Source organism: Mauremys mutica, chromosome 9 (genome assembly GCF_020497125.1).
Source record: "Mauremys mutica isolate MM-2020 ecotype Southern chromosome 9, ASM2049712v1, whole genome shotgun sequence".
NCBI classification, from domain to species: Eukaryota; Metazoa; Chordata; order Testudines; family Geoemydidae; genus Mauremys; species Mauremys mutica.
In genome coordinates this window covers 49126118-49145213 of record NC_059080.1, presented here as the reverse complement: position 1 = coordinate 49145213, position 19096 = coordinate 49126118, and the positions used below count along the sequence as shown (strand labels likewise).

The 19096-nt window shown below is 50.1% G+C and overlaps 1 protein-coding gene across 3 annotated transcripts in view; it reads left to right on the top strand.

Annotated features, from left to right (window-relative positions):
- The first annotated feature begins 247 nt into the window (after positions 1 to 247).
- STK25 (serine/threonine kinase 25) overlaps positions 248 to 19096 on the top strand; it is a 36698-nt gene continuing 17849 nt past the window's right edge. Inside the window, exons 1-5 of one of the 3 annotated variants that reach the window (XM_045030341.1) lie at positions 248 to 407; positions 1202 to 1282; positions 12464 to 12694; positions 15373 to 15429; positions 17353 to 17461. In XM_045030341.1, the coding sequence (XP_044886276.1) occupies positions 1253 to 1282; positions 12464 to 12694; positions 15373 to 15429; positions 17353 to 17461 (427 nt within the window). In that variant the 5' untranslated portion in view covers positions 248 to 407; positions 1202 to 1252. Of the gene's footprint in view, positions 408 to 882; positions 1283 to 12463; positions 12695 to 15372; positions 15430 to 17352; positions 17462 to 19096 lie in introns of those variants that run through there. The other 2 variants (XM_045030340.1, XM_045030342.1) reach the window with 2 other exon arrangements.

Sequence of the window (19096 nt, the reverse complement as noted above, 5' to 3'; positions counted from 1 at the left end):
TGGGAAAAAAGAAAGACAGGCCGCCCCGCCTGCTGGGGGCTGTAGTCCTCGCTTCCCCCGGATGCCGCTGCACTCTCGCCGAGCAGGAGGGCCAACGAACTACATGACCCAGAAACCTTCATTCCTCCCGTCCCTAGCCCGTCGCTCCCCGTTGCCTGCCGGGTATTGTAGTCCGTAGCCTGACTCCGCCCTGGCGGGCGGCCGAGAGGAAACTACACGTCCCAGGAGGCTGTGCGGTGCGCCCGCCCCTTCGGTGTTGTTGCGTCCCCCCCACCCCCATTCGCCGCTGCTGCTGAGTTCGGTGTCCCGGGGCAGCTCCCATAGAAACCGGCTGCGCGCGGGACGAGAGCTCGCCATGGAGTCCCTGTGCGGGGAGTGCTGAGCGCGGGGCCCCGGGCCGCTGCCAGGTGGGGCTGCCGGCAGCCTGGGCTGGGGCAGCCCCGCCTGGCCGCAGGGCGCTGGGCACGGGCAAGGCGGGGCGGGCGGGGGAAGGCTGGGCCCCGGGAGGGAGAGGGAGGGGGAGGGGGAGGGGTGTCGGGGCAGGGCGTGAGGGGAAGGGGGCAGGGTGGGCCCTGGAGAGAGGAGGGGTGTCGGGGCAGGGCGTGAGGGGCAGGGTGGGCGCTGGAGAGAGGAGGGGTGTCGGGGCAGGGCGTGAGGGGAAGGGGGCAGGGTGGGCCCTGGAGAGAGGAGGGGTGTCGGGGCAGGGCGTGAGGGGAAGGGGGCAGGCTGGGCCCTGGAGAGAGGAGGGGTGTCGGGGCAGGCTGGGCCCTGGAGAGAGGAGGGGTGTCGGGGCAGGCTGGGCCCTGGAGGGAGGAGGGGTGTCGGGGCAGGGTGTGAGGTGGGGGCAGCTGGGCACTGGGGAGATGGGTCCAAGCTGGGCAGGCTGTTAGGGAAAGGGTGGAAGGCTGGGCACTGGGGAGAGAGGGCCAGTGCAGGGCTCTTGCAGAATAGCATAGGAAGTGCAGGTGGTAGGGGTCGTTCAGGAAATCGGCACTGTTCCTGCCTATTGAAACCAAGTTTCTCCTGTCTTTGAAGCATCTAGGGTGGTTTTGCTGATGTGAGATGTGCTTTTGGGAATGGGTTGGAGGTAGCATTTTGGGGAGCAAGCTAGACTCCAGGAGTTCTGAGCATAGCAGCTGTATTCTTGCCCATCACAGCTGTTTGGTGGCTGAGATAGCACTACTCCATCCCTGTACTACAGGACCCCAGCCACCCGGTTTTACAGAAGTGGATGTCTTAGTATCCTTGGGCCATGGCTCACTTGAGGGATTTTGCTAACCAGGTAGGTGATAAGAATTTGTTTGTGAAACATAAAAAGCCTCAAAGCAAAAATCTTTTAAGAACTGTACCGTTATTTACCAAGGTCGGAACATCCTAAGTGTGTTCTCAGCTGTGCTCTTCTTATCCAAGTGATTGCTGTCATATTCCCCAACAATATCAGACTTTGACACTGCAAGAGCATGGAGGCAGGAAGCATGAGACTGGCATAGATACAGTACCTCCCTAAATATAACTGTGCCCTCCTTAGGGAAGTGGGGAGTATTTTTCTCTCGCAGCATTTGAGGGGAAGCAGGATAAGAAATGGGACAGACACACAAAGTCTGAGTTATAGAATGACTGCCTCCTAGTATAGTGGACTGTATGTACATCAGTAACATCCACAGTGGGCATCCTGTACTAAGTAGATGGAGCCTGTAACTTTGGAGATGGATGAGGGGCTGTCCTATTTGACACTAAATTATACATACAAAATGATGGGTTCTAAATTAGCTGTCACCACTTAAAGAGATCTTGGAGTCATGGATAGCTCTCTGAAAACATCCACTCAATGTACAGTGGCAGTCAAAAAAGCTAACAATATTAGGAACCATTAGAAAAGGAATTGATAATAAGACAGAAAGTATCATAATGCTGCTATATAAATCTATGGTACGCCCACACCTTAAATACTATAAAAAACATATTAGAATTGGAAAAGGTACAGAGAAAAGCAACAAGAATGATAAAGGATATGGAACAGCTTCCATATGAGGAGAGATTAAAAAGACTGGGACTATTCAGCTTAGAAAAGAGATGACTAAGGGGGGATATGAGAGAGGTCTATAAAATAATAAATGATGTGGAGAAAGTGAATAAGGAAGTGTTATTTACCCCTTCACATAACACAAGAACCAGGATTTATCCAATGAAATTAATAGGCATCTAGTTTAAAACAAACAAAAGGAAGTACTTCTTCACACAACACACTGTCAACCTGCGGAACTCATTGCCAGAGGATATTCTAAAGGTCAAAAGTATAATTTGGTTTAAAAAAAAAAAAAAGTAGATACAATCATGGAGGATACATCCATCGATGGCTTTTAGTCAAGATGGTCAGGGACACAACCCCATGCTCTGAGTGTCCCTAAGCCTCTGTCAGTAGCTGGGAGTGGACAGCAGGGGATGGATCACTTGCAATTGCCCTGTTCTATTCATTCCCTTTGAAGGTACCTGGCAATGACTACTGCTAGAGGCAGGATAATTGGTTAGATAGACCATCTGTCTGACCCAGTATGGCTGTTCTTATGTGAAATGTGCCTTATATGTATACGTAAGCATCCAGTGGATGAATTGATGAGTCTGTTAAATGCAGGTGCTGCGGCGGAGAAAGCTCCTACATCAATGTGTAGGGACATGTGAGAAGCTTGCACTAGATGAAGGGGTAGTGGACTATGGCTGAAGGAAGTTAATCAGAAGCAAGGAGAGTAATTTTGACTTGGATCACGAATAGGGATCCTGGTGGGGTTGTTTGGCTGGATTTAGTTGCAGCAAGATTATATGAGTGAATATTAGGTCCAAAGTTGTCAGTATAAATTATGCCTAATCTTTTCATTATTATAGTCTGTATCAGGGTTTCTCAACCTTTTCCATACCATGACCCCATGTTACAACAGAATCGTAGAAGTGTAGGACTGGAAGGGACCTTAATAGGTCATCAAGTCCAGTCCCCTAAACTCAAGGCAGGGCTATTAAATAACTAAACCATTACAGGTAGGTGTGTGTCTGACCTGTTCTTTAAAACCTCCCATGACAGAGATTCTACAATCTCCCTAGGCAATTTGTTCCAGTGCTTAACAAATTAAAGAGTGTTCGGGACCCCCCCCTTCCACCTAGCCATCAAGAAAGCAATCCCCAGGGCTGCTCACTAACCCCAGACTGAGAACCAGTGCTCTACATAAGTAGGGGTCTGTAGAGGGCCAGGAAGAATCTATCAAGTAAAGAATGTCCACCCATGTTCACAGATTGGTTTGTTGATGTCATGAGCTGACCAAAGACTAAGGATAGACTTGAGAGAGGCAGGGCGGTCCATTAAATAGGGCACTGGGTTGGGACTCAGGTTCTATTCCCAGGTCTGTGTCTGACCTGGTATGTGATGCTGAACAAGTCAACTCCCATCTCTGTGCCTCTGTCCCCTCCTGTCCATTGTCTGTCCTGTCTATTTAGATTGTAATCTCTTCAAGGGAGGACACTCACTGAGTTTGTACAGGACCCACCACAATGGGCCCCAGTCTCTGGTGGGGCCTCCAGGCCCTACTGTAATGCAAGTAATAACTTGTGGCTGAAGCTCAGATCTGGGTTTACTCCCACTTCTGCTGGTATGCCCACACCTAAAATGCTATCAAAAACATATTAGAATTGGAAAAGGTACAGAGAAAAGCAACAAGAATGATAAATGATATGGAACAGCTTCCGTATGAGGAGAGATTAAAAAGACTGGGACTATTCAGCTTAGAAAAGAGATGACCTTGTAAAAGTCTTAAGAGATTGTGCCTCAGTAATAGGTCACTATCCGATAGATGTTATGAGAACTAGTGTCTGGAAAGCACTCGGATAGAAGATTATAAAAATGCAAAGTATTTTTGTCATAGGAATTGCCCTATTTAGCTGGACTGTAGAAATCAGTTAGACCCTCCCTCTGTGAATCAGCAGGCAACAGAAAAACTGCACTAAAGTGATACTGACAAGTGGCTTTCAAACATCTCCACATACAGTACCTCTGGCCTGCTGCAAAAGTACTGATTTCCATTAGAGAACTGAAAGGTTAAGACGTTACACAAGGTATTGCTGCACTCCCTTAAACTTGATTCCCTCCTCCAGCTGTGACATAGAGAAACTCTGAATATTTGCCTTTGTGGTTAGAGAGTACCAGAGCCCAAGGACTGTACACAAGTACAATACACTGGTGTTAATCTCTGGGGAGACTGGAGTTCTGCCACCACTAGTCCTTGTGCTGTAGGGTGTGGCACCAGCAGTGTTTACTTTCTAAATTGTTGTGGCATAGATGAGGAGTCTTAACTCCTGGTTTAAATCAGTGATTCTCATTGTTTGCTAAATGGGAAGAGGGCCCAGGGTAGAAATGTGGAAAGGGCAGAGATGCTGTGCCCCCACAACTCCTGTATATGCAACTGCCCCAGATTGAGAACCCTGACTTCTCTCCTTTGGGTGCCTTCGCATCAGCCTGGGGCATGACTCCAGCAGGTGATGCTGTAGGCAGCTCTGTTTAGAGGGCCAGGTGAACTGCAGCAAAGCAGGGCTTGGCCTGTTATTGAGGATCTTGGTTGGATATGAAAAGTGTTGGCTTCGGTGTCAGCCAAATATGCTCATCTGTACTTAGAGCCTGTTCAACGTGGGGACTTTCCCTTCTCTAGCCCACTCCCAGAGCTTAAAGGTGTCACGTCTACAACTTCTCTCCTCAGCAGCAAGACCCAATAGAGCTGCCAAGCCTGGGTTTCTCACAGTGAAATGCTTGGGATTGCTGCCAAGTTGGCTCTTAAAATGCCGCTTTTCTTAATTCCTGACATCTGCAGTGATTTGCTTTGTTTAAAACGTAGCTACTTCAGTCACGATGGAAAATTCCCCCACAGCTGTCATGACAAAGTGCCTTTCTCCCCCACCCTCCAACTGGCACGATAAATTGTTCTTTGTCCTGCGCTGCCATGATATAATTACCCTCCTCCCCCTTGAGATCCGAGTGGAATGTGCTCCCCTATCTCAAGAAGGTTGGAATGTTCTTTCTCTCCCCTTTCCCCCAGCAGAATCGCATAGAGCATTGTCTCCCTCCATCCCAGAGTTCAACGTGGTTGGCAGCTGCAGGCCTTGATGGATGCTAAGGAGTTTATATTTAAGTTATCTTTGCTCACTTCGATTGTGTTGCCTTGTGGTGAAAGATTCCAGGTGGGCTCTTGGAATGCACCATAGTTAAGTTAGACTGACCTGTGTGTGGCTGCTCTCTGCATGAAGCGTGGGACAGTTCATTTCTTAGCATTGAGAACAGCATATAGACCAGTTGGCATTCAAAATGGTGATGTTGAGATTTTTCTCCACTTCACCTCTCAGCACTGTGTGAGCATGTGCATGAAGCTTGCCTGCAAGCCAGCTAGAGCATCTGTGCAAAGGCTCAGCAAGTTGTAATGTGGCATTTCAAATAGGATTTTTCTCTCTCACTATTACTTGTTGCTAATCATGGACCAGGATCCCATGGTATTAGGCGCTGTACAGACGGGACATCTGAAGAGAGATTTCATGAACCTGGTGTAATCTTGCTGAGTTTCACTTACCTGACTGTGCCGTAGGCTGGACAGAATTCTGTTGTAGGCAATCTGAGCATGGACTCTTACTGTTCCTGTCATATGTTGTGAGGTAGCAGTAGCTGCACATCAGTAGAGCTTTCCTACTGGGTAGTATTAGCTTATCTCAGAATTGATATGTCTGAGCTATCAGTATTTATGTTTGTGATGTTGCACTCCATAATGTTTTATGGAAATATACTTACAAGGGTAAATATGATGTAACTGGAATATACTTTATGCAAAGGTCTCTTGTAAGGTGTCATTACAAATCTTATAATCTACTGAGTGTGTTCATCCTATTTGTATGTATGTCTCATTCTTGTATCTGAAGGTAGAAATGTAAAATGTAACTGAGGTACAGTACTATTGTAATTATGCAAAGTGTGGGCCATTGATGATGGTTAAGAATCTTGATGGCTCTTGCTGACTAGGACAATTGGTTGTAAATGGCTCTGTTTACTCGCAAGCCTTCCTGTGATCCTGTAAGCCAGCCCAGGAAGAATGGTGGAATCCATCTTAAACCTGGTGCTTTTCCATTTGGAAGGAGGGGTGGGAACCCAGAGAGACAAAAGATTCCCATCTTGTGCCAAAGCTATAAAAGGGGGTGGAAGAGAACAAAGGGGGCTGCCAGTCATGAGAGAGCCCCTGCTTTTCACCTAAGATCCCCGCTGGAACTAAGGACTGTACCAGGGAAAGGATTGGGCCCAGACTAAGAAGCTTATTGGAACATCTCTGAGGGTGACATTTACCAGTATTCAGTTTCTTAATGTGTTAGGCTTAGACTCGCGTGTTTTTGCTTTATTTTGCGTGGTGACTTACTTTGTTCTATCTGTAATTACTTGAAACCACTTAAATCCTACTTTTTATACTTTATATATCAGTATTATAGAGGGCGAACAATTTGAGTTTACCTTGTATGAGCTTTATACAGAATAAAATGGATTTATTTGGGGTTTGGATCCCATTGGGATGTTGGGTAATAGGTGACCTGCTGAGCAGTTTTTGGTTCAAGTCTGCAGCTTTGGGGGCGTGGACCAGACCTGGGTCTGTGTTGCAGCCGGCTAGTGTGTCTGGCTTAACAAGGCAGGGTTCTGGAGTCCCAAGCTGGCAGGGAAAACGGGCTCAGAGGTAATTCCAGCATGTCAGGTGACAGTCCCAAGGGGATCTCTGTGACTGAATCCGTCACAATGTTATTCCTGTTTCTGTTCTGTATAGGTAGGGCGAAGGCATGAGTGATCTACTCCTGCATTCAGTCTGCACGCCAAACTCTCCTCGTTTCCAGTGGAGGTCAGTGTCCAGAGTAACTGCTGGATTGGGCCTTTGAATTTTCACTCATTGGCAGAGAAACTCACTAGGTCATGGCTTTGCTGCAGCTGCGGGACTTGTACTGACTTGTTCAGAAATACATGTGAGAAACTTTTCATCAGCTCCTGGTGGTCTTGTTTGGTCTTCCGCTCCTCAAACAAAGAAGGCTTGAGGCAGCCATGTGCCGCTTCCAGACCTGGGCAAAGGGTAGTCTGCCACAAGTATGAGTGGTTCTCGGGTCTGCACTTAAGCAGCTGTGAACTTTGGAGTTTCCAATTCTAGGTGCTGACTTTAATGTAATTTGATGGGACACAATTCCTGCCTACAGGAATTGTTCAGTCTCCCCAACACCTTTGGCCAATACAGCAATACTCTAAACCAGGCCTGCACAACTCGTAAAGCGGCGAGGGCCACATTACTCCAAAGGCTTTGGCTACACTTGCATTTCAAAGCGCTGCCGCGGCAGCGCTTTGAAGCGCTAAGTGTAATCAAAGCACCAGCGCTGGGAGGAAACTCTCCCAGCGCTGTCCGTACTCCACTTCCCTGTGGGGAATAACGGACAGCGCTGGGAGCTTTGACTACACTGGCGCTTTGTAGCGCCGCAATTTGCAGCGCTGCAGAGGGTGTGTTTTCACACCCTGCTGCAGCGCTGCAAATTTGTAAGTGTAGCCAAGCCCAAAGAAAACAGCCGAGGGCCGAAACCTCCCAGCCCCGCAGAAACACCCCGCCCCAGGGCCGTCCAGCTCTGCAGAAACAAACCTCCTTCCCCAGCACCGCCCCACCAAAACAGCTGTGGGCCAAAAAGGAAGGTTGGGGGTAGGGAGGTGATACTTTATTTTAAATCAACTGGGGACTCCCAGCTGAAGAGGTGGCTGGGAGCCCTCAGGGTCGAATTAAAGGGCTCGGGGCTCCGGTGGCTGGGGGAACCCAGCAGGGCCGGCTCTAGGTTTTTTGCTTCCCCAAGCAAAAAAAAATTTGGCTGCCCCCCGTCCCAGCCCTGGGCTCCCCCCGTATCCCCCTGCTGCCCCAATCCTGGGCTCTCCCCCCACTGACCCACACCCCCTGCCACCCCAGCGCTGGGCTCCCCCTTTCCTCCCCATCAGTGCCCTCCCCCGACCCTGCTGCTGCCCCAGCCCTGGGCTCCCCCCCACACCTCCTGCCTCCCCAGCCTCCCCAGCTCCCAGGGCAGGTCATTCAGCAGGAATTTTGGATGTGCACAAAACACAGACAGGATTGGTTCCCATATGGTTACAGAGCTGCAGTAAAGTGGAACAATTTTCAGCTTGTGTGATTGGAGAATATCTGGATGCATATTATAAGACTGTCCTTCATAAATGAGGAAAAGTTGAGGTGCCTTTATTATTCTTTTGTTCCACTCTTTCTTTCTATGGGGAATTTGCCAATGCAATATCACTGTCTTCCTTTTAAACAAACAAAAAGCCAATGGCTGTTGAAAATAGCAATTCCAGTGCTAATAAGCATTTCTTGCTCAATTTTATCCTGCTTTTTCTACAGCAAGTTACAGTGGATCAGTATATTTGATTTGGGAGAAATGAAGTAACAGCTGCCCAAACTGAGCTTGAGCACTCCTGAATTTTGAGGTGTTCAAATCTGGAAGGCAGGTGCTGGGGGGGGGGGGGCGCTGTGGGCTCCACGGGGGAGCATGGCAGCAATGTGTCTGGAGCTGCATGGAACCAGACACGCTGGTCTGAGTGGCACGGTAAGGGGGCTGGGGGTTGGAGAAGTGGTAGGGGGTTCCAGGGGGCAGTCAAGGGACAGGGAGCAGGGGTGGTTGGATGGGGCAGAGGTTTGGGGGGCAGTCAGGGGACAGGCAGCAGTAGGATAGGCATGGGAGTCCCAGGGGTTTATCAGGGGACAGGTAGGGGGTGGGGTCCTGGGGGAAAGTTGGGGGGTCTCAGGAGGGGACAGTTGGGGACAAGGAGAAGGGAGGCTTAGATAGGGGCTGGGGTCCCAAGGGGCAGTTGGGGCAGGGGTCTTGGGAGGGGGCAATCGGGGGACAAGGAGCAGCAGCATTTAGATAGGGGCAGGAGTCCCAGGAGAGGGGTATCAGGGGACAAGGACCAGCGGTGTTAGATAGGGGGTGGGGGTCCAGGGAGGGGGCAAACAGCGGCCACGTGCCGGGATTCAAACGGCTCTGGGCTGCCCGCAGCCGCGGGGAACCCTGAGCCCTTTAAATCCCAGCCGCGGCTGGGAATCTCTGCGGGCAGCCCAGAGCCCTTTGACTCCCCGCGGCTGGGATTTAAAGGGCTCTGGGCTCCCCTCCACTGCGGGCAGCCCAGAGCCTTTTGATTCCCGGCCGCGGCTGGGATTTAAAGGGCTCTGCGCTCCCTGCGGCTCCGGGCAGCCCAGAGCCCTCTGATTCCCAGCTGCGGCTGGGATTTAAAGGGCTCTACGCTCCCCGCCGCTGCGGGCAACCCAGAGCCCTCTGACTCCCAGCCGCGGCTGAGATTTAAAGGGCTCTGGGCTCCCCACGGGTGCCGGCAGCCCAGAGCCCTCTGACTCCCAGCCGCGGCCGGGATTCAAAGGGCTCTGGGCTGTCCGCAGAGCGCCGTGTGCGGGGGATTTAGATTCCCCTCACGGGCCGCATGTTGTGCAGGCCTGCTCTAAATGGTGTGTTTGTTACAGAAGCTTAGCCCCCTGCTGCCCACTTCAGTCTCTGCAGTGCTCATGAAACACAAGAGAAAACCAGAACTAAATGTCACCCCTCTGTGCTGTTAGCAATGGGACTGAGATCTGGATCAGATTGCTGAGCCCACAACATACCCTTGTCATTCCCCAAACAACCTTCTGCAATGGCTGCTCCAGTTTCACTTCATTAATGACTATTAATCATTTGCATAAGGGCCAACCAAAAATGGGACTCCATTGTTCTAGGTACTGAACAACCAGTAGTAGATGGTCCCTGCCCCGATGAGCTAACAGCCAGACAGACACAGGCTGGGGAAGGGGTAGAAAACACCAGCAGAGTGAGCAATATGAGGGCAGCCAGCTGCATGTTAGTTGCAGGTTTTCCCCCCTCCTTTTTAAATCAGACTTGATGAACAGGAAGCTATTGGTCCTGGCTCTATATCACGCTCCTGAGTCCCCCACATCCCTTTCTAGTGTTCTTCCTTTCAAGGTGCAGTGTTCAATATGGATGTTGCCCTCTCCCTCCGTGAATGCTGATCACTCTTCAGACAGGAGGGCCTGGGAGTGTCTGTTTGCACAGGGGGTCATGTGGATAGTACTTCTCTTCCCTTCCCTTTCTGAGCCAAGTATCCTTAATAGTCTGCTGGTGCAAGGGTAAGCTGAATCCTGCCTGTGCAGTGGGTTACAGACAGCATATCTGGCCATTCATTAAGACTGCAGCCATGCTATCCTATCATCCATGTTCTCTAGCTTAGATCATCTTCCTTCCTCCACCCCACACTCCTTTAATCTCTACTGCTCAATGCTGCACTTCCCCTCTCTCTCCATTTCCAGCATATTTGTTGAAAGTGTAGCACTGTTTGGGTGTTGCCATGGATGCGTGAGGATTTTTGGCATAGTAAAATCCTGTTCAGCTAGCTGAGTGTGCTGGTTGCCCTTGTCTAGGTCTCTATTGCCCTGTGTGCAGATGTAATATTGTTGGGAAGGGTTGTTTACCTGCTGTGCCCGGTCCAAAGGCTTCTTAATATGCCCAATTGGTTTAATTATTAAACATCAACTGAGGCACTCATTGAGGACCAGCTGCAAGAACCCAGTGAGGAAATGGGAAAATGCAGCTGTCCTGACCTCAGATAAAATCTCAGTTGAATTCAAGGTTTAACTAGGGAGTGGTCCCTCATTGATGTGTTTGTAGGTGAGTATGTATCATGTGCTTGTTCTGAGAAGCCATGGGTGTGGAAACCCATACATCGTAATTGCTTGGTTATTTCCCACAAGTTATGCAGGATTTTCCAGAACCTTGACTTGTCTTTAAGAAAGCCCTTCTGATCACAAAGAGCCTTTTACCACTGCAAAGTAATGCAATACCTCTGATTCTGCAGCTGGGCGGAATGAAATGGCATCAAAGAGTGGTGCAGACTTCCCACCCACCCACATTCACAGTAATGAAGTATTAACTCTGAGGCCTAATTATGACCATTTAAATGCCAATATTACTCTGTGGATCATCATATTAGAAGCATCCCAGTTAATGTGCTTATGTAGTGAGGCTGAATGTGCTTGTCACATCTGGACATGCCATTCATTTGAAAGGCTGTTCCAGAAGAAACACTCAGCAGTAGATCAGCTATTTTGTCTCTTTTGATGTATTCAGGTGTCTGGGATCCTTGCTGCTGTCCTTCAGAATGGAGTGGTGCTTACCTTGCTAACAGTTAAAGAATGGTGTGCTCCACTGGGGTGGTGTAATCAGTATTTCTGAGCAGCTGCCCTTGTGTTATGGTGAAATCTTATAGTAAACTAAAGGGTCAAAAGGGAGAGAAAACATTCCCTTCTTTCTTAATCTCCCTGAAAAAACACTGCAGACTTGGGGTGGGGGGATATCCCACTGGATTTCTATTTGCCTTGGTCTTGGGATACCATTCAGCTCAGTTACCACATGCTCACTAGGCTGTAGGAACAGAAGGTTGGATCTGACATTCCAGGGTCTACATTTCTATACGCATACAGCAAACAATCTCTCATTGTTATTAAACACTTCTATTCTAGTACTACCTAGAGGCCAGTCAGGTTAGGGCCCCATTGTCGTAGGCACTGTACAGAGGTCCTTTGTGACATACAATCCCTCGCCCAAAGACCTGACAGTTTTTTCAGAGACCCCTTTCTATGCACTTGGAGGGCTAAGGTAGCAGTCCCCAAACTTTTAGGGTTGCGTTCTCCCCCCCCCCCGGTCCTTGTCCATGCCTATCTGGGGACTGGGAGCGGGGCTGTGGCTTGGGTGTGGACAGGGGTAAGGGGGTCGAGGCTGGGGCCACGGTGTGGGGCGGGGCCGGGCGCGGAACCTTGCCAGGGGCCCAGGCTGGGGGGCAGAGCTGAGACTGGGGGTGGGGCTGGGAGCGGAACCTCAGCTGGGCCTCAGTGTGGGCCAGTAGCTGGGGCCGCGGCTGGGTGTAAGAGCCGCAGCTGGGCTGCGGTAGGTGGCCAAGGCTGGGTGTGGGTTGGGAGCTGGGGCCGCAGCTGTGGCTGGGGGTGGGGCAGAGAGGGTCTGGGTGGCACTCCCTGTCTGCCCCTGGGGCTGGCTGGGCCCCACCACACACCCCCAGAATTTTCTCCACGCCCCCTAGGGGGCATGCCCCACACTTTGGGGACCACTGGTGTAAGATCGTTCTTCATTTCACTTTGGCATGGGGTGGTACCACGGTAAGCGTGTGTGCGGGAAGATCTCCAGTCCTGTCATATATCTGGAGGTCTATTGTGGTCCTTGAGGATGCCTTGCAATGAAGATGAGCTCTCTCAAAGAAGTGTAGTGGGAGTCAGTGTGGTGACAGTGACCCTGTTTTAGAATAGAGTGTCCTGTGGGTGGCTTATGGTTTGACCCTTTCACCTTGTCTCTCTCTTCCGGTTAGCACTCCAGGGTGGACCCAGAAGAGCTGTTCACCAAGCTGGAGAGGATTGGTAAAGGGTCGTTTGGCGAGGTGTACAAAGGAATTGACAACCGCACCAAGGAGGTGGTTGCTATCAAGATCATTGACCTGGAGGAGGCGGAGGATGAAATTGAGGACATCCAACAGGAGATCACTGTGCTCAGTCAGTGTGACAGCCCCTACATAACCCGCTACTATGGGTCCTATCTGAAGGTAGTCAAAGCTGCTACAGGAGAGAGCCTCCCTAGTACTCTAGCTCATAAGTCTGTGGATGGGGCTAGTATCCTAGAACAGCAGGAAGCAGGCTGGGGCGGTGACTAACAGCTGCAGGCTGGGTGTCCAGCAGGGGTGGGCTGCACTGTCAGCAAAGAACATAGTTACTGCAGCAAGGGTGCAATGGCAATTTCCATTGCGTTTACCAGCCCTATTGGCTGTTGCAGAACACACGTAGTGATCTCCATATACACAATTCACCCAAAGAAGTGGGGCTCTGCTAGAACGAGAATGCTCCATCAAAGAGAGAGGCCCCCAAATAGATTTCCTATAAAGGAGGTAGCTCCCACACAGCCCCCACCCACCTTCTCCTAGAGCAGGGATCGGCAAATTTTTTGGCCCGAGGGCCACATTGGGGTTGTGAAACTATATGGAGGGCCAGTTAGGAAAGGCTCCCCAAACAGCCTGTCCCCTGTCCCCTATCTGCCCCCTCCCACTTTCCACCCCCTGACTGCCTCCCTCAGAAACTCTGACCCATCCAACCCCTCCCCGCTCCTTGTCCCCTGACTGCCCTGGCCCCTATCCACACCCCGCCACCTGACAGCCCCCCGGGCACTCCCACTCCCTATCCAGCTGCCCTCTGCTCCTCGTCCCCTGATCACTCCCTCCTGGGAGCCCCTGCTCCTAACTGCCCCCTGGGATCCCACCCCCTTATCCATCCCCCCCCCTGCTCCCTGTCCCCGACTGCCCTCCCGACCCCTATTCACATCCCTGCCCCCTGACAGGCCCCCCGGGACTCCCACTCCCAACCCTCCCTGTTCCCCATCCCCTGACTGCCGCCCCCCGCCCCCCGAACCTCCACCCCATCCAGCCATCCTCTCCTCCCTGACTGCCCTCCAGGATCTCCCGCTCCCTTAACCAAACACCGCCCCCCCCACTCCCTTACCAGCAGCAGGAGCTCGCAGCCACGACACCCAGCCAGAGCCAACTGTGCTCCCCATGCTGCCCAGCGGGAGCGGTGGGCCAGAGCATGGCCCACGTGGCAGCGTCCCTGCGGGGGAGGGAGGACAGCGGGGGAGGGGCAGGGGACTAGGTTCCCCGGCTGGGAGCTAAGGGCCCAGGCAGGATGGTTCTGCGGGCCGTAGTTCGCCCACGTCTGTCCTAGAGGATTCTCTTTCTGGCTTTAGAGTCCTCAATATGTTGCCTTTGCATCGCTGGGGACCCCAAAAAAGAGAGAATCACCACTTCCAACACAGCTTTGGAAGATATGTTGCCTTTACACTCAAAGTGCTGTCTGGCTTTCCTCTCTGGTTTGCCCCTGGCATTGTGTGTCAGTGTTTAGCAAGCAGAAGGCCTGAGACTTTGATTTTACAGCTCCGTGATAGTCTGTGCTCTATCTTTTTTCAACCCCATTCCCTTCCTTCTGGGAGTTGCTCATAACACAGTAACAGGCACCTTCAGGAATACTGAGTTGTGCAGAACCACCGAGGAAGGGAGCCAGGTTATTCTCAGGGTTTGAGACCCTAACTCGGGTTTCTTGTAGAGGCTACCCTGGCAGTCTCGGAAAGCACTACTTCTAGTGGAGCCCAGGCAGCCTCCACTCTTCTCAGCATGAATCCCCTGCATGGCAGTGTGAAGTGGCAGCCCAGCCCTGGTCTCAGCACACCTGCCTATTACCTTGGCCTGTCTGAACAAAGGTTGTCAATTGCACTGAACGCTGCGAGTAGGATTGGGTGTTTAAATGGTTTGAGGCTGCCAGACTCACTCAGCTTCTCACTTAAACCAGTCTGTAATACTGTAAGGGATGAACAGCGAGGCATTGCTATTACTATTGACGGATATGACGGTAGCATCTAAGAACTGTTAAGGATCAGGGCCCTGTTGTGCCAGACACTGTACAGACATGACAGAGAAAACACTCCCTACCCCAGAGAGCTCCCACTGTAGGGGTTGCACAGAATACAAGAAGTCAGTGAAACAAAGGGTGCATGAGGATGGGGAGATTGAGGGAACAATGAAATAGCCCAGGTGTAACACTTGGAAACAGTGTTGGGGTGAGTAGGAGACTAGATCTGTTGGGGGAGTGATAATGGGGTCAGGAGCTTTTTATCTCAGCTGCCATTAGTGACTGGAAGTCACCACTATCTGGTGGCTGTTTGGAGACATACCTAAGATGAGTTGATAATCTAGTGAATAAATGTGGATGCTGCTCAATCACCGTCCCTGTTGGCAGTCTCATTATTGAGGCCAACGACTGAAAAACTACCCTCCCTCCCTTAGAGGGGTTGTTTCTAGGACCAGCTGGAGATACGTCGATAGAGGCATGTGGGGAGGATTGCATGGCTGCTGCCCGTGAATAGATTTCTGTTTCCAAGATGCTAGACTGAGCACTAAATTCACTTAGAAAAAAATAAAGATTGTAAGGGAAGTGCATGGTGGGATCCCTCCCAGGGTCTAATTTCCATGCAGCAGTATTGTGTCAATGAGGGATGAATGGAAGCTCGCCTTACTTGGTCCTAGTCTGGCAGTGGCTGTTGAGTGCCTGTTTGGTCTACTGAGTGAAGAGCTGTGCACAAGTTTCATGGCTGGTGGAGCAGGGCCTGATTGAGGTTTGGTTTTTGTTTTAATCTTAACACACTGCCCAGTGCTCACTAAACCTTTTCCTGCCTCACTTGCAGAGTACCAAGCTGTGGATAATAATGGAGTACTTGGGTGGAGGCTCAGCACTGGATTTGGTAAGTAGCTTGGTCAGTCCTAATCTATTAACACATGGACACATGTGTCCCACAACCAGAGGCTGGAACCTTAGTTTGTGAAACAACCATAAAATTGGTGTTTATTAGCCCCACTAAGCCTTATTCAGAGCCATTTGCCCAAAGAGTAGACAACGCAGAGCAGGCATGCTGGCTACAAAGCCTGTTTTATGCCAGGATGGAGAAATCATTTGCTCTGTGACCCTCTGGGAAGTCTGTACCCGCCTATCTAAGCACCATTGTACAACATACCCTGCTACTCTATAGACGACAGGTTATCTTAGGAATAATCAGTGGTGGCTTGTCCTGTTTGAGTGACACTATATCCATGCTACACCAGATGCTAAAGAATAGAGATGCAGAACACACATTGGTCTCAACTTTGCTGTGTCACACTCCTGCACCTCCATTGATTTAATGCACGTATAAGTGGGACAATGGAAGGACTGGGATAACTCATTTTTCTTGCATGTGTTGGTAACTCCTTTAGCGTGCCCTAACTAAAATGGGCTGATTCAAACACTCCATAGGCAGTCCTCAGTCACACTTAACAGATGTTTATATACCAGCCGTAATACACAATTGATTAAATAGAATGAATCTAAACTTTGGGGTGTTCCTGGCCTATCTGTCTGTGAAGAGTGGGTGGGATAATGGAATTCCAGTGTCAAAGCTTGTTCTGCTGTGTAAAAAGGCATGCCTGACCTGTAGCACCCCTGTCTGGGCAAGTGTGGCTCAACCATACTCTGCCTTAGTTTCCTTTCTTGAACTCCTTAAAAACTCCATACAGGAGTCCCATTAATATCCTGGTTTATTATCATAAACTGTGCCAGTCAAAATAAAGTTCTCACAGACTCAATAACATCCTTCTCAGCCCTACCTCGGGGGAATCTTATTGTCCCCTGGAGTCTGCTCTCTGACTGTCTCTTCCAGAGCTTTTCAGGCTTCTCTCCTTACCTGCCTGGGTTGAGAGAGGGCGGTGGATAGCCCTGAAGTATTCAGACTCTATTGCAGCTTCCAGGAGCCTTCTAAGTCTTTGCATCTTCACTCTGTCTTCCCCCGAACACATCTTGTTTGCCTTTTTGTAAAGCCCAGTTGCCTTCTCTTAAACCCAGTTGGGCAGCAGCTATTCAGACAGAGGTGCACTGGACCATGCTCCCTCTTAAAGGGACAGTCACACTGTGACACTCACCTTAGCAGAGAATTCTTTGAGTTCTCAGCCTTTCCAGTGCGATAACTGATGCCCTGAGCCTGCAATGAGAGCAATGCTGTTGGACCCCACTGACTTCAGGGGAGCATTTGCACAGAGTTCATTGCAGGGTTAAGGCCGCAGTTACTACACTGGAAAGGCTGAGAACTCAGCTAGGGTGGGATCTTATCATCTCACCTTGTCTCCAGATAAGTCAGAAGCGCCTCTCTTGTTGTTGCACCAACTGAAATGCTGCCCACTTGCACGCATGTGCCCAGAGTCTTGGACAGATTGGATCTGTATATTTCTATGTGTGTAATGTATTCCCAGCCTAAAGCAGATGAGTGTGGCAAACCTTGGTTTTGGTTTTGATATTTGATGCAGGGGGGTGGGGGGGAGAGAATAAAACATAGCAGTAGACTTCCTGATTGACATGTCTGCCAGCAGGTGTCTGACACTGCTATGGAGGAGATTTTGTGTTACAGACTGAGGTCAGGAAATGTGGAACCTGTTAGGAATCACTCTAGTGATGCGTAAATGTCTGTCATAAAAGTTGCGTAGGAAATTTCAGATCATCTCCCCTCTCTGGTCCTCCTCCTCCTATTTATTTTTCCCTCTGCCATTCTCTCACCTCTTCACTTCTATTTAATGTCTATGTTCCTTCCTTCCAGACTCGCTCTCATTCATTCCTCTCCCCACTTTTCCTCCATGTTTAGTTAAAGCCAGGACCCTTGGAAGAGACCTACATTGCCACTATCCTGCGGGAAATCCTCAAGGGCTTAGATTACCTGCACTCTGAGAGGAAGATCCACAGGGACATCAAAGGTCAGGCTTGGAGAACACAGCCCCTTTGCTCATGAATGATAATCCCACCAGCCCTTAGATAAACCTAGAGAAGCAAACTGAGGGTGCAACCAGAATTGCTTTGTAATCCACTACATTTGTTATTAGTAGTTTGTTCCTGAAATCATAAACCTCATATTCTTGCAGATGAGGATGAGTTGCTGCCTATATCTAGGACTTGGGGTAGGGTGGAGGGTCAGCAGCAGTCTGGCACCTGTGATTTGGGTGAGGACATGGAACAAGTGGAGATGAGTTGCCAGAGAGAGGTGAGTTAGCAGAATTGTTCAACTGCCTGCTGACTATTGTTGGTTAGTGTTGGAGCTTCTGTTTCTGTATGTAAGACCCTGAGTAGTCTGAGCGCTGATCATTATGGACACAACTTGCCTGTGGCTCTGTTGTTGTGGCTGGAAACTTTTTCAGTATGTGTGACTGGAGCTGCCCCACCGAGAGCTCTGAAGCCTGCACGACAAGAGCACAACAATGCCAGAAACAGAAGGGCTGCTGCCATTATTTTCTCCTGCTTCTCATCTTACAGCATCCAAGTGTACTAGACACCATGCAGTACAGAGACAAGGTTCCTGCCCCAAAAAGCTTAGCTGGACTACTTCCCTCCATTGCATCATGCTTGAGATCAAACAGTCGTGGGGGCATGAGGCAGGAGGGATATGGTGACCTCAGTAAGAGCATCTGACTGTGCAGAGAGGATGAGAGCACTGAATATTAAAAGAACTGATCTACTTGCAAGTTCTGGGAAGGGACACGAATGAGGAAGATAGCAGCTTGGGGAGCCAGTTCTGGGAAGGTGTTTCATGCACATGGGTAGTTTGACAAAGATACTGAGGTGATTGTGTCACTGTGTGTACACCTTCTAACTGTGTTGGTATACAGGATGTCTAGCTTGCTATTACTGGCACCGGGTGTGTCCAGAGCAGCTGCAGAGTGGGACAGCCGAGATGTGAGCATCCCCAAACGACTTGCATACCAAACAAACATACAGGGTCTCTTTTGGAAAGAGACGTCCCAGAATCCTGAGTGATACTCCCTAGGTGAACTGAGTGAGTGGAAGTAACGTAAGTTCTAAGGCCAGGATTGCCCAGGACAACCAGTGCTGAGCACCCACCCACTGAAAATCAGACCCTTTCAGGATGTCTCAAGATGGGTCTCCAGTGACTCTTCGTGAGGCCCTGTGCTGTAGGGCCTCCTTCAGCCTCCAGCAATTCCTTCAAAACTAGTCATGGAGCTGCCAGATAAATGTTCCCTGTCTTCCCCTGAATGCATGAACCTGCTTCGAGTTGCTTGAGATACTGAATCTGGAAATCAGAGCTGGAGTTCTCTCTCAAAAACCCAAGTCACTAGATTCCCTGTTGGTTACAGCAAAAAGAACAGGAGTACTTGAGGCACCTTAGAGACTAACAAATTTATTTGACCATAAGCTTTTGTGGGCTTGCATGCAGTGGAAAATACAGTAGGAACGAACACACACACGCATGCCCGCCCGCCCCATGAAACAATAGGTGTTACCATTCACGCTCTAATGAGAGTGATCAGTTAAGGTGAGCTGTTACCAGCAGGAGAGAAAAAAACTTTTTGTAGTGGTAATCAAAATGGTCCATTTGC